Source organism: Stenella coeruleoalba (genome assembly GCF_951394435.1).
Source record: "Stenella coeruleoalba genome assembly, chromosome: 5".
NCBI lineage: Eukaryota > Metazoa > Chordata > Mammalia > Artiodactyla > Delphinidae > Stenella > Stenella coeruleoalba.
In genome coordinates, this window is record NC_137150.1 from 58,862,355 (window position 1) to 58,876,727 (window position 14,373).

General features: G+C 35.4%; 1 protein-coding gene across 4 annotated transcripts in view; it reads left to right on the plus strand.

Annotated features, from left to right (window-relative positions):
- FXR1 (FMR1 autosomal homolog 1) overlaps nucleotides 1-14,364 on the plus strand; it is a 56,577-nt gene extending 42,213 nt beyond the window's left edge. Inside the window, exons 12-18 of one of the 4 annotated variants that reach the window (XM_079923394.1) lie at nucleotides 711-768; nucleotides 856-918; nucleotides 6,834-7,037; nucleotides 8,450-8,650; nucleotides 9,342-9,422; nucleotides 13,069-13,160; nucleotides 13,908-14,364. In XM_079923394.1, coding sequence (XP_079779520.1) covers nucleotides 711-768; nucleotides 856-918; nucleotides 6,834-7,037; nucleotides 8,450-8,650; nucleotides 9,342-9,422; nucleotides 13,069-13,160; nucleotides 13,908-14,078 — 870 coding nt within the window. In that variant the 3' untranslated portion in view covers nucleotides 14,079-14,364. Of the gene's footprint in view, nucleotides 1-710; nucleotides 919-6,833; nucleotides 7,038-8,449; nucleotides 8,651-9,341; nucleotides 9,423-13,068; nucleotides 13,161-13,907 lie in introns of all 4 variants that reach the window. The other 3 variants (XM_079923392.1, XM_079923393.1, XM_079923395.1) reach the window with 3 other exon arrangements.
- Nucleotides 14,365-14,373: the final 9 nt, after the last annotated feature.

Consider the following 14,373-nt stretch of genomic DNA (forward strand, 5'->3'; position numbering starts at 1 on the left):
GTATCTCAACTGCTCTGTCTCTAGTTATGTTTTCCTTTTAGTCACTCATATCGTTGGCTGCTGTGTTAATATTTTGAAAGCACCCCTGATAATGTCATTCCTTTTTTTAAAACTCATCTTTCCAATACTCTGCCTTTTAGCCAAGAGCTTTCTCTAGACACCTTACCTTCACATCCTGTAATGACCTCATTCTCTGAATGACCAAGTCTGCCAGTTCATCTAGGTCACAACTCAAGTGTCATTATTTTGATAGGAAAGTAGGTTATTAATAGTACCTGTCATAAATGGTACCTTACCTCATTTAGCAGAGTTTTTACTCCTGGAAGGCTAGATCTGGTAATTTTATGTAATTATTAGCTGTTTAACTAGGTTATTTCAGCACTTGTCTGTTGAACATCCCCTAGGTTATTCTAATGCTTGTGTGTAAACATTCCCTTGAAGGAGAAGAGTCATTGTCTTTTTATTTTGCATACCTGTAGCACTTAGCATGGTTGGCACATGATGCTAAGGCATTTGTAAGTGCTTGGTGAATTGAATTAGCAAATGACCTTGTAAATTGTGTTCACTAGGAATACAGTTATACTTTGCTGAATAACTGCCCAAGATCACAAGCTTCTTTCATTTGTAGGACTGGAATATAGCTCAAGCTCTGGGCTTTAAGAAGACAAAAAAACACATGTAAGATTTATCCTTTTTTGTTTTGGTTATAGGAAGTAGAACAGCTAAGAATGGAACGCCTGCAGATTGATGAACAGCTACGACAGATTGGTATGGGTTTCAGACCTTCTTCCACCAGAGGGCCTGAAAAAGAGAAAGGATATGCCACTGATGAAAGTACCGTCTCTTCTGTACAAGGTTCTAGGTCTTATAGTGGAAGAGGCAGAGGTCGTCGGGGCCCTAATTACACCTCCGGTTATGGTAAAAAAAAATTTTTTTTTTTTGGTAGTGGTTTCGGTGGTCCAATACATTTTGCTTATTATTGTTTTTGGGTTGTTTTTAGGATTTATTTTTTATTTCATTTTATTTATTTATTTATTTATATGGCTGCGTTGGGTCTTCATTGCTGTGCGTGGGCTTTTTTCTAGTTGCAGCGAGCGGGGGCTGCTTTTCATTGTGGTGCGCAGGCCTCTCATTGTGGTGGCTTCTCTTGTTGCGGAGCATGGGCTCTAGGCGTGTGGGCTTCAGTAGTTGTGGCGCACGGGCTCAGTACTTGTGGCTTGTGGGCTCTAGAGCGCAGCAGGCTCAGTAGTTTTGGTGCGTGGGATTAGTTGCTCCGTGGCATGTGGGGTCTTCCCAGACCAGGGTTCGTACCCGTGTCCCTGCATTGACAGGCGGATTCTTAACCACTGTGCCACCGGGGAAGTCCTGCTTATTATTGTTTAGTTCACCACTTTATCTTGGCGTTGAGGGCAGGAGATAGTTCCGAGGTACATGTTTTGATAGTGACAGCATGCTTTATATTAATGACAGTAAAAGGTTTATAGTGTTCAAGTAAAAGGTTTGTGTGTAATGAAATGAAACATGTTTTTGTTAAGTTTATAGCTCATGATCATGTTTGTTCTAAATATTTAGAATAAATATATATGCAACTTGTTTTCTCAGGTATTTTCCCTGTACAATTATATACATTTTCCAATAAAAACCTAGTGATGGTGGTGATATTACTAGGATTTATCTTTTGCCTACCCTCTAGGAAAAGTAAAAATGAAAAAATATGCTAATCACTGTGCCATGATTACATATAGCAAATCTGTACTGGTTTTTAAAATATACTATATTGGTTCATTTGGCAGTTTTGAATATTAATATCTCACATCTGGAATTATTTTGTGAAATACAGCATTTCAATAATATGAGAGCTTTAAAAGTTAGAACCTAGTTAACATTTTATAAATGAACATTTTTTAAAATGTGTTTCACTGAGAGGATGGGGCTTAACCTATATAGGAAGGAACCAGTGGATGGTGATTGTCAGCAATTCTCTAATCCTAAATTTCTCAGTTTGTCTTCAGCTTTGGAGTTGTTCCATTTTTCTGCATTTGGACTTGGATCTTAGCAGTGACCTGATTTTTTTCTTCCCTTCTCTCTTTCCTTCTCTCTTCTCTTCTCTCTTCTCTACTCCCCTATGCTCATCCTAACTGCTTTGGGAAAAAGTTTCATAAACCTTTTCCAGAATAGAAGGCATTTAGGGAAAACAAATACATGAAAGCTTTACAGTGTGCAGATTCCACTTCCACATTTCATGTTTAACCAAAGGATCATCTGATGATGCCAGAGTTATATTAGATTTGTACTGTTTTTCATTTGTTGTAGAGTTGGATGGTCAAGTTTCCCTTCCCCTTTTTTCATTATTTTAAGGTTAACCCTGTATTGAAGCCTGAAAAGAAGAATTCCAGTTACTGTGTTCAGTATGTGAAGGACTGAGAATTGAGAACTATTAAAATCCTGAAAGCACATTTAATACAAAAGACAATCAGTAGTTAAATAGAAATTAAGTACATATTGAATGATTTTAGAGGTACAAATTAGTACAAATAATCAGATTTGGTTTTTTGGTTGATGAATTCATTGAACAATTTTATAAGCCTCTGGGAAGTCCACTTATTGATGAGAGGTCACTCTTTGGCAAAATGCTTTTGTTGACAGAAATAAATGAGAATGGTGGAGGAATATCATTTGGATTGAAGAAAGCTATGCAGATTGTTCAGTAGATGGCACTCTTACCTCTGAATCTTTGCCAACTAGTAACATTGTATTTCTTGAAATAGCTGTTGAACTTAAAGTAGGCTCCAGAGAAATAAAAATTATTTGAATTTGGTTGTAGATGTTCTTGTTCAGTTAATAGCAGAAGGTTTTTTAGGTGGTGAATATATATATATATATAAGCTGTATAAGAATTTAACATCTCTGAAGTTACATGTGTTACAATGGATGATGTCTTACAACTTTAATTGGCAGCATTTTCTTTAAATGGCACACAAAATATGACTTAATGTTGGATTTGATAAAATGTGGGGCTTTAGCTGTTAATATTAAGTTCAGCATATGTGTTCATTTAAAAGGATGTGAACAGGGGCTTCCCTGGTGGCGCAGTGGTTAAGAGTCCGCCTGCAGATGCAGGGGACATGGGTTCGTGCCCCGGTCCGGGAAGATCCCACATGCCACGGAGCGGCTAGGCCCATGAGCCATGACCGCTGAGCCTGTGCGTCCGGAGCCTGTGCTCCACAACGGGAGAGGCCACAACAGTGAGAGGCCCGCTTACCGCAAAAAAAAAAAAAAAATCTATAGTTTAAAAGGATGTGAACCATCTTCATAAGGTGATTTTAGAAGTTTTAGGGGAAAATATGAGTTAAAATTCTGTTAAAAACAGGTCTTTTTATTTGTTGGAGCCATTACAAATTGAACTGGTTTCATGGATCATTTATAAAGCCTCCCCCCACCCTGACTTTTTGGATTCATGAAATTATATTTTACAGAATTGAGATTGGAATGATTGCAATGATTTTAACAGAGTATTTTTCTGTTGATTATGCAACAAATCATAATTTCAGAGGCTTTTACTATACTATTATCTCATAGTTCTGTAGGTCAGAAATCTGACATGAGTGTCATTGGGCTAAAATCTAAGTGTTGGCATGTCTGTATTTCCTTTTGGAGGCTCTAGGGAAAAATTTGTTCCTTTGACACTTCCAGCTTATAGAGACAATCTCTGTTCCTTGGCTTATTGACCGCTTCCTCCGTCTGATAAAGCCAGTAATTACAGAGAGTCCTTATGCTGCCATCTCTGGTTCTCTGTAGTTGAGAATGGTTCTCTACTTTTTAAAGATCCATGTGATTAATTTGGCCTTACCTGGATGATCTAGGATAATCCTCCCACCTCAATATCCTTAACCTTAATTACATCTGCAGAGTTCCTTATGCCATCTCAGAAATGTTTAATATGAAGGAAGTGGAACACTAGCCAGTTCATTAGCTTTTTTTGTTTTTGACCTTAATAGCTGTCTTTATCTACTGAAATCTATTTATGATTTAGACACCCTCTTTGAGTATCTTGAGTATTAGATTTAGGTTAAACCTAAGAAAATTTTTTTGCTTATGATACTGAGTTAAATACTACACTGTATTTCTAAAGGTAATTTGAAAGGAACTTCTGTTAAAAAATGAGATACTCATCTAACTTCAAATTTTGGTAATGTTTTCAGGCAGGATATATAGCTTTGTAAATAAATCCCAAAGTTCTGATACATTCCAAGGTTTTTTTTGATTGTTTTGTTTTGTTTTTTTAGCTACTCATGAAATGATAAACTACCCTTATTCCACCAGACCATGACATCAGTTAACAAAGTTCTTTTTTGTCATTTGGAAAAATAAGTGTTTTAATTCATTCTCTACTATGAGACTCATTTCTTAACAAAGATTCGAATGTCACTACTAGAAGCGTGCTATATTTTTCTTAAAATGTATGTCTGACGTATCCATTCTTATATAATGACTAGCTATATCTATATTTAATGGCATATGGAGAAAAAAAGATGATAGAAGACTTATCTTTGAAGGAGAAAGGAAGTTGGTAGGCTTGTTTTTAAACTTTACGTTTTAATCCCTGTACTTTAGTATGTAGCATTTTGTGTATCTGAAGAGCTCTTGTGTTTTGCTTTTATCATTAAATGACTATGGAGTTAATATAGTGTATTTCTAGTTTATCTTTCTTATTTGGGAGTTCAGCATAGGAACTTCAAAATCATGCAGCAAATTCACATCTCAAGAGAAAATTGATATGCATGTTGCTAGGCTTCTGGGGGCATTTAGAGATATAAGACAGAGCTCTCCCCTTTATTATATTGTAGACCAAGTGGGAAGTAAATCCACACTGGAGAAAATAGAAAACAACACATGACAATACTTCATGATAGATACACATTAAGGAAATAAGGGGAGAGGTCTGTTTTTAGTTATATTGGTTGGAAGCTACAGACATTGAACTGGGCCCTTAAGGAGATAGATTTGCATGTATAGGTTTCCCACACTATCAGAAAGTAGAGTTTTCCTGTGAAACCTTTTGTAAGCTGAAATGGCATAAAGTGAAGAAGCAATTACCTTAGGACACATCTTGCTAATAGATGCACAAAATAACGTGAGATAAAGCACAGATGCTCACCGACACAGTTCAAAACTATGTTGGCTTGATGCTGAGTTTAGTTCCTGAGGAAGGAGCTGGGGTGTGCTGCTGTCACTGTTTGGGGTGCTTGCTGCCTCTATAATGGCTTGCTGCAAAGCAAATGCCGAAGGCTATTTTCTCTTCGTGCCTTTTTTTCCTAAAGCAGAAATCCTCTTTGATTTCTTTTGGTTAGCGAAAACAGGTATTTGTGGAGGTCTTTTGTAAAAGCAAAACGGTGTAAAATGGGCTTCCCTGGTGGCGCAGTGGTTAAGAATCCGCCTGCCAATGCAGGGGACATGGGTTTGAGCCCTGGTCCAGAGACATCCCACATGCCGCGGAGCAAAGAAGCCCGTGCGCCACAACTACTGAGCCTGCGCTCTAGAGCTCACGTGCCACAACTGCTGAAGCCCGCGTGCCTAGAGCCCGTGCTCCACAACAGGAGAAGCCACTGTAATGAGAAGTCCACGCACTGCAATGAAGAGTAGCCCCTGCTCGCTGCAACCAGAGAAAGCCCGTGCACAGCAACAAAGACCCAATGCAGCCAGGGAAAAAAAAAAAGGTGTAAAATGAACTTTTGAAAAGCATAGGATACCTCTATGCTAAGAGGAAAGGATGAAAAAATGCCATCCCAGAACTAACAAAGAATAGAAGTGGGAATGAGTATGATAGTGATTGGGTCATATAAATCTGACACATTAATTGTGTTATAATAATAATGATGTAAGCTTTCATAGAATCTTTGCAGTGTTTACATTTTTAAAAGGTCACTATTGAATTTGGCCATTGGGATGTTAGAAAAAGTCCATAAACTTTTAAAGTCATGCTGAAGTTTTGTTTCACTGATAATGGCTTCAACTCCATTGATTGTCAGGTTGAAGCTGTCTTTTCTTAGAGTAACCTAAAATTTGTTCAGTGATTTCAAACGCTGTATTCTTCAAACTTAAGACATTATTGTGCGAAAAACATAATTTTATGTAGAGCTACTAAAAATACACTCCCAGTTCATGAGACCATCAATTGTAAGAAATATTCTTATTTCAGAGATGTTAAATGTGAAAAAAAGGTGCTGCCTAGAATCAGTGAAATAATGGTAGAATACAGTATGCAGATAAAGTACTCATTCTTCTAAATATGATTAAATTTGCTTTTAAATATTGGATAGTGGTTATTTCTTATTATATTGGGTTGCCAAACAGTTCGTTTGCTTAGTGAATGCATTGTGCAATAAAATTCTTGGTGAAAATGAAAAATGTGTCTTTTATTTTTACTTAAAACCAAATGAACTGTTTGGCCAACCCAATATTAACAATTTGTTAAAAACCTAAAAATGGGCAAAATTTAAAAAATATTTCCCTATATTAAGTGCATTTTCATATTGTATATGTGTAACGTTTTGTATGTTCTTTGCAAAATTCTATTGGCCATGTTTCTGCGCATCCAAACAGTTCAATTTTTAATCTATCTGACTAGGTAAATACTTTATTACTAGTATACAATATTAACATTCAATTATTTCTTAGTTAATAAATTTCAAATTCATTAACATTTTTATTTCTCTTTCTTTGGAGCAGCCAATCAGTAGGGTTAAACAGTGATTAGCAGGAAATAATGTTGAAAAATTTCACTTTTTTCTTTAATAGAAATATAGTTGGCTTATGTTTTCTTCTTTCCCAAGGTACAAACTCTGAGCTGTCTAACCCATCTGAAACTGAATCTGAGCGTAAAGACGAGCTAAGTGATTGGTCATTGGCGGGAGAAGATGACCGAGAGAGCCGGCATCAGCGTGACAGCAGGAGACGCCCAGGAGGAAGAGGCAGAAGTGTTTCAGGGGGTCGAGGTCGTGGTGGACCACGTGGTGGCAAATCTTCCATCAGTTCTGGTAGTCTTTTATATACTATGTCAGAATCCTTTCTTGGTAAACAGTATAATTTCATATACGTTAATTCATTTACCAGGGCCACTCATTTTTGGAAGTTTCTCTTTTAACTGTCTGAGGAAAATAGTAGAATATATATATATACACACATACACATAGCAACATAAGGAAAAGCACTATAGAGTGTTTCTCAGTGAAAGTTTAGCTAGAATATTCAGAATGTTCTTGCTTAGTATAATGGGCTGGGGGGAGAATTGAGAATTGTCAGGGATCCATGGACTAGATCCATAGCATATTATTGTATGGCAACTTTTAATAAAACCACTTTTAATAAATTTTTAAAAAAGGCTGGATCAAATCACACCTTTTACGGGACTTTAAAGTACTCTCTAGTTCTCGTGATATTCTTCAAGTCCTAAAGTTCAGTTTACAGACTTCCAGGGAAATAGTTTTTTATATTTTAGTATATTGTTCACTCTTATCAAGGTTTATAAAATTATAGTATGCTGAATTACAAAGTAAATGTACTTTACCTAGTGTTTATGATTAATGGATAAACTTAGTGTCTTTTGCAAAGATGCTAGCTTGCTAGCTGTTACCAAAGGAAACTTAGAAAGGAAAAATCGTGATTAGGTGAATTTCTTCTATAATTTGATTGGTGGAAGCAATAAATGCACATAGGTAAGATGGGTATTTTTTTTTCTTATAAATTATATCTTAAAACCTTTCCTTTCCCACCCTCACCCCACCTTACTCCACCTTCACTCTTTCTTTCTGGAGATGGGAGTACTACTCAACATTCATTTCCACATTTTCCTATAACCAGTTAGAATTTCAAATTTTTTAGTATGCTTTTTTGTGTAGACTTGTTTTGCTTGCTTCAGTTCATAGTAAGAGATTTCTATTATGTCATGGAGTGCAGGTGTTGAGTATTATTTGGAAATAGTTCATTAACATTGGCACAAAGAAGCAGCAACCACATTGAACTCAGTTATGGAGACAAAAAGCTGTTTCGTGGAATTGATTCATTTTAGCTGAATATTTGTTTTCATTTTTATTTCTCTAGCCTCTGGGCAGGATTAGCTAGGAATGTGAATGTAAAAAGTAGCATGTAATAATATACTAGTTCCTAATACGTTTTCAAAACAAGTCAAAGAGAAATGGTAGAAAGCCAAGTTGTCTGCCCTTCTTCTGTTTTAATATTTCATTGCCATTTAAAGGTTTTTATATTTGTTGTTTTTCAGGTAAAATAGTGATACAGAAAACATTTTATCTGAAGACAGAGAGGGTATATTTTTACCTGGGGAAAATTGAAGTTTCTTATCATTAATTGATATAGTTCAATATAGGTCGGAGTATTCCTAATAACTGCAGCTCTCTTAAACAAATATTTCTTGCCTCTGACATGCATATAGTGCTCAAAGATCCAGACAGCAATCCATACAGCTTACTTGATAATACAGAATCAGATCAGACTGCAGACACTGATGCCAGCGAATCTCATCACAGTACTAACCGTCGTAGGCGGTCTCGTAGACGAAGGACTGATGAAGATGCTGTTCTGATGGATGGGATGACTGAATCTGATACAGCTTCAGTTAATGAAAATGGGCTAGGTATGTAAGCACTTAGGGAAAAGATATATATTATTGTATAATATTGTTAATGTATGAAGCTTTTTTAAAAAAAAAATCCCAAACATATGCAATTCACAAGTTGAATTTTTCCTAGTGTTTACTTCAGACGAGGTAGATGGCTTTGTGTCTGTCTTAAATGTCTAGTTCTCAGATTTGTATAGCCAAATAATTTGAAACTGGGAGGGTTTATTAAAGTGCCCTTCAATACAAATATTCAAACTGCAAGGCACTTAATACTCTTACTGTTCTAAACCAAAATTGGGCTTTCAGTTTGCCTCTTTAAATGTTATAAATGACACTAATGAAGGTGTGTATACTGAGTAGGAATTGATTTCCAGAGGGCTAAAATGTCATTAACTTTGGTAAAAAAAAGGAAAACTTTATTCCTGAATGATGGTAATTAAGTCTTAGAGTTTGTTTAATCAAGAGTTAAAACCCTCTTAATTTCTGGATGATAATTCCATATTTAATGTAGTAGGAATGTTTTAAACTACAAAAGTATTTTTCCTGTGAGTAATGTGTATTGTTTTATTTTTCCTGTTTAATTAAAAGGTTCTTTTCCCTTCTTTAAATCTTTGAAGGAAAGAAGTTTTTTGTTTTTTTATTTTTTTTGCTTTGTTTTTTGCTTTGTTTTTGTCAGAATAGTTCATGGTGAACTTTGCAATTACAGATGATAGTGAAAAAAAACCCCAGCGACGCAATCGTAGCCGCAGGCGTCGTTTCAGGGGTCAGGCAGAAGATAGACAGCCAGGTAACTTGCGTGGACCTGTTGCCAACACCAGGTTACAAGCATGAAAAAAAAATGTCATGTGTCTGCTTTCTAAATATATTATACTTACATGTACACCTGTGCATATACATTCAAGATGTGCATTGCATAAATTGTTTACTCAACTAATACGACTACTACTCTTAAGAAAATGCATTCTTCCTTCACACCGTAAATGTGTAGTAAACCCGTCTAATTGAACTAATGTTGTGTCTCAATTTTTTTACATGGAAATACTGTTGAGAATACCGTTATTTTGTCCACTTGGCAGATTCTGCATTCTTGAGTTGGGGCCTGCCATCCCAGGAACTATGTTGTAGATTGTGATTGAGGTTGATTGGCAAAACTGGGCAGCTTTTGCATGGTGCCTGCTTGCTATAACTGGGTTCAGCACCTCATTTTTGTGGGGTTTCTCATACCCACAGTTTAAAAAAAAAGTATAAATGAAAAAAATACTTGAAAGTGTCTTTTTCCTAGTAAGAGGAATGCATGTTATGTTTTTGTTTATTGTAGTGTGATGCCTTTTCCCTTACACCTACTAACTATTCAAATTAATAGTACTTACTTAGTTTTAGAATGTTAATTTAAGTAGATATAATTTTTAGTAACTTCAAAGAAACTTGTTTGCTGTGTCTATACTATCTTGAACATAATTCCATTTCCTTTGTATGGAGAATCACATGTATATTTACAATGAAGAAACTGTGTGCACCAGAAATAAACCCCTTTTAAACTAATCAATTTTGCATTCTTTCCAAAGCAAATTCTTGTGTTTTCCCCAAATAAAGAATGTAAATTCCAGTATGTTTATTTAGAATTTTAAGTTTAGTGGTTGTGGAGACATTTGAGAAAACTGGTTAAGGGTATTAGTTTCCATTCTTGGGGGAAAAAAAGTTGATGTTTTAAAGATAGTTGTAAATTTAAAAGGAATTAAATATTGTCAAAATAGGTTCCAGGAAATGTTACTGTTTTCTCTTCTTTTCTCTCTCTTTAGTGTTAGAAATATCTTTTAGATGAAGAGATTGTATTTGTTTTTTGAAGCTGGCATAGCAGTGTGTACACTTTTTGGCTGTACTTTACAAATAAGGAAATTTAAGCTGTTAGTAGGTTGGGCTTGAGATAGAATAAATTACAACATAATTTATTAACTAGGTGGATGGTGGTTCATTACTAAGTCAAAGGACATAAAGGGAATAACGTAAAACCTTTGATAAAGAAGAGGAAGAGATTTCTGCATGGTATTAATTGAAACTTGAGTAATTTAGAGTTTTAAATAATTAAGCAATGATTTGTGTTCTTTACTGCATTTATTCCTATTTTACTCTGTTCTTTGGAAGTACTAATTTCCTCTTTAGAACTCATTGCCTTTCTCAGCGTGCCCCCTGCCCCCCAAACGAACACACACACGCGCACACACACACACACACACACAATAGGTGGAAAAAGCACATCATTTTCTCCTTTGCCCCTGGAAGGAGTTCTACGAAGGCAGCTTCTATCCAAAGTTAATGTCAACGTTCTCTGAAATAAACAAATATTTGCTCAGAATTTCTTGTTGCCCTTAGTATAAATTAAGCAGTGAGTATTCTTTACTAAGAAAAGAATGACAGTATACTGGTGTCCAGTGGATTAACTTTGGAGCCCTTAAATTCTAGAGTCCAAATTATGCTGCACAAATTGCCTCAGTTTTTTTCTAGATATTGTAAATACTTATTAATCTGTTTTGAACTTTTAAGTGGCTTTTATTTTAAAGACTGGCTATAAACAGGTTTTTCTTTGAATTAACTGAGGTTATTTTTAGTTTTACCTCCCTTTGGTAGGGGAGGGGCACTGATAAATTTTTACCTTTCCAGCTAAGTGCCTATTAATTGATAAACTGTATCAAAGTATACTATTCTCTGTACATAGTGGATGAAGAGTTCTAAGAATTGTCACGTGTTCAAATTTAGCAGTATGCATGTCTATGCATCAGGGTTTCCAGGTAGCTGAATTCTTCCAGGTGTCACTGAGGGCTCAACCATGGAAACAGAATGAATTCATTAAGGTGCTCTCCAAACTAGAATAGGATGCTTTTGCTTCTGTGTATGTAGATATAATGATGAAGTGGATTTGATAGTATCCCTCTCCCCAATTTTGGAAACTATTATTAAATGTATTTATAAATTTATTTACAGTGAATTTAAATGACCATTTATAAAGCTCCAAAATGAGTACAGTGAGTTTCTTATAATTTGGAGGGAAAGAGACAGTTTTAGACATGAAACATCTTTATTTAGCGGTGTTTCTAAAGATGTGTATTAGTTCTGAATTAAGTTGTTTCCTTGGGATTTAAAAAGATTCATTTTAATAGTTCTATCTATGTCAGAATCCTTTCTTGGTAAACAGTATAATTTTAGAAAGTTCTTGAAAGTTCTAGAAAGTTCTTGGATCTTATAAAGAAAGGTGTTAGCATGTTAATTCATGATTAAGAAAAATGAATTGTAAATACAATCCAGCTTTTTATTATATTAAAATGATTTATTTTCATATAATTTGAACCTGATGGACTAGCTCTTCCTGTACATAGTGACTTTAAATTTACCCGAGTTTTAATTCTTTCGTAATTTACCTGCTTCCATAATTTAAAGTACACCGTATTCCACATAATCAGGGATTTTCCTTCATCAGTTTCTGAGGGAAAGTAAATACTTTGAAAGGAAGAGGGTGATTATTTTGATATTTCTTCAAATCAGTGAATTCTAAGTTGCAGGTCCTTGAAGAGAAAGTTCTGCAGTGTACTTTGCCAGTCCAGTGTACTAGCAGACGAGAGGTAGTTTGTTGCAGTTGGGTTGGCAGTAGGGTGTTAGTGTGGGTTAGTCTTTTCGCCTTTGCGTTAGTCTTTTCCCTGTATCCCTACTGCCATTGTAAACACAAACACCTTTTCAGTCAGTCGCTTGAAAGATTGGCAAGATGGGGAAAGGGAGTGGTTACTGAATTAATGGTGGACCTTTTCCCACCATGATCAATGGCCACATTTTTAGGTTGGTGTTCTGTCATCTTTAGTTTGCTTGCAGTTTTTTTAGATTACTCAGAATGGTTTCTAGTGTGAAATGTGAAAAAGGAACCATAAAATACACTTGGATATCTTACTGTGCTTTTAAAGAAAATGTTAAAAAAAAAAAAACCAGAACAACTAATTTCTGAGTAAATCTTTTACATCTTTGATGAAAATTTCAAATTGAAGCATGCTACACCACGATTTGACCCAGTTTGCCCCATTTTTTCCCCCACTGATAAGTGCAAACACTGGGCTTACAATGCTGCATTCTCTATTCTTGGTTGTGGATTTCTATGTCAGACTTACCCCACAACTGTAGACTAACCAGAAGCAAATGGCTGGACTCTTGTTGAAGAGGACTTTAATCTAGGCTTCCTTGCCTCTCCAGCTTGAAATCTTCTGTAGTCAGCACTAAACCACAGGCACATTTTTCAGGGTTAGTTTTTGGTTGGAGGTGGTACCCAGCTTAAGAAAATTTTGAATTGGGTAACCCACCATTAATTTATTTTAAAAGTAAAATTACTCTTTATCCATAAATAAACTTTAGAAGTACTTTTTCAACACCTGTAATTTTTTTCTCATCTTCAACAGTCACAGTTGCAGATTATATTTCTAGAGCTGAGTCTCAGAGCAGACAAAGAAACCTCCCAAGGGAAACTTTGGCTAAAAACAAGAAAGAAATGGTAAGGAGAATTTAACCTGTAGGTTTTGGTGTTTTTGTTTTTGTTTTCGGTATGGTTTAGTTTTATTTTCACTTCTTAACTTACTTGTATGATCACTTGTTTCCCCAATTAGACCAGTAATATTTTAGTTAAAGACTACTCTTGATTTTGTTTTTGGCCCCAGGTAACTGAAGATATGCATGCTTGAGCCTGAAATACTTTTCATTTAGAACTCTAAATAGCATTCGTAAAATTCAGTCTGCCCAAAGATACTGGGCATAGAGACTGTTGCCTTAATTTGGGGAACAATAGGCTGAATATACCTCTTCTCAGTGGTGGATAAAGACCTTTAAGTTTCAATTCTTTTAAATATTTTAAGGGATTTGATATGTAAATGTGAGTTCCAAAAAAAAGGTGAGTAAGTAGGTGGTTATTTGCGTTACTTAGGGTATTAATGTTTATATCTTTTATATGGTGAGCTTTCCAGTGGTTAAAATGAAATTAGGTGCAAGTTTTCAGTAAACAGGTACAGATTCTTCCTGTGGTTTATGCACCGCTAGATACTAGAGATAAAGAGTTGAAAAGCCCAGAGAGGTGGAGTACATTGGTATTTGTTTTGAATTTTAAGAATGTTTTAATTCTTTGATCCATTGTGGTATGTGAAAACTAAAATTATTTATTAGCTAATAAATGTTTATGTAGCTATTGTCCTCCTCAGCTATAGATTTCATTTATAAAGAAGTTGAAAAAGTTGTCTCCCTTTGGCAGGCAAAAGATGTGATTGAAGAGCATGGTCCTTCAGAAAAGGCAATAAATGGCCCAACTAGTGCTTCTGGCGATGAAATTTCTAAGCTACAGCGTACTCCAGGAGAAGAAAAGATTAATACCTTAAAAGAAGAAAATACTCAAGAAGCAGCAGTCCTGAATGGTGTTTCATAAACTGAAGAAGTTCCTAGTTTACAGTTCTTTTACATTACATTTTACAATAGTGCTTGTACAAGCTTGCCAAAGATAGAATATGGATCGCCAGTCTTTACATCGCACTTTCAGTTCCTCCATTTGGAATTCAGAAAGGGGAGGGATCCTGAAGAAATCATATGTTAAACATACTTTGACACCTACTGTGTTATAAAATATATCATCAGATGTGCCTTGAGAATAGTATATGTAACATTAAAAAAAGTTGCTGGCTATAGGAAATGTTATTTTGTTTTCAAAATATGGCAGAGATGGG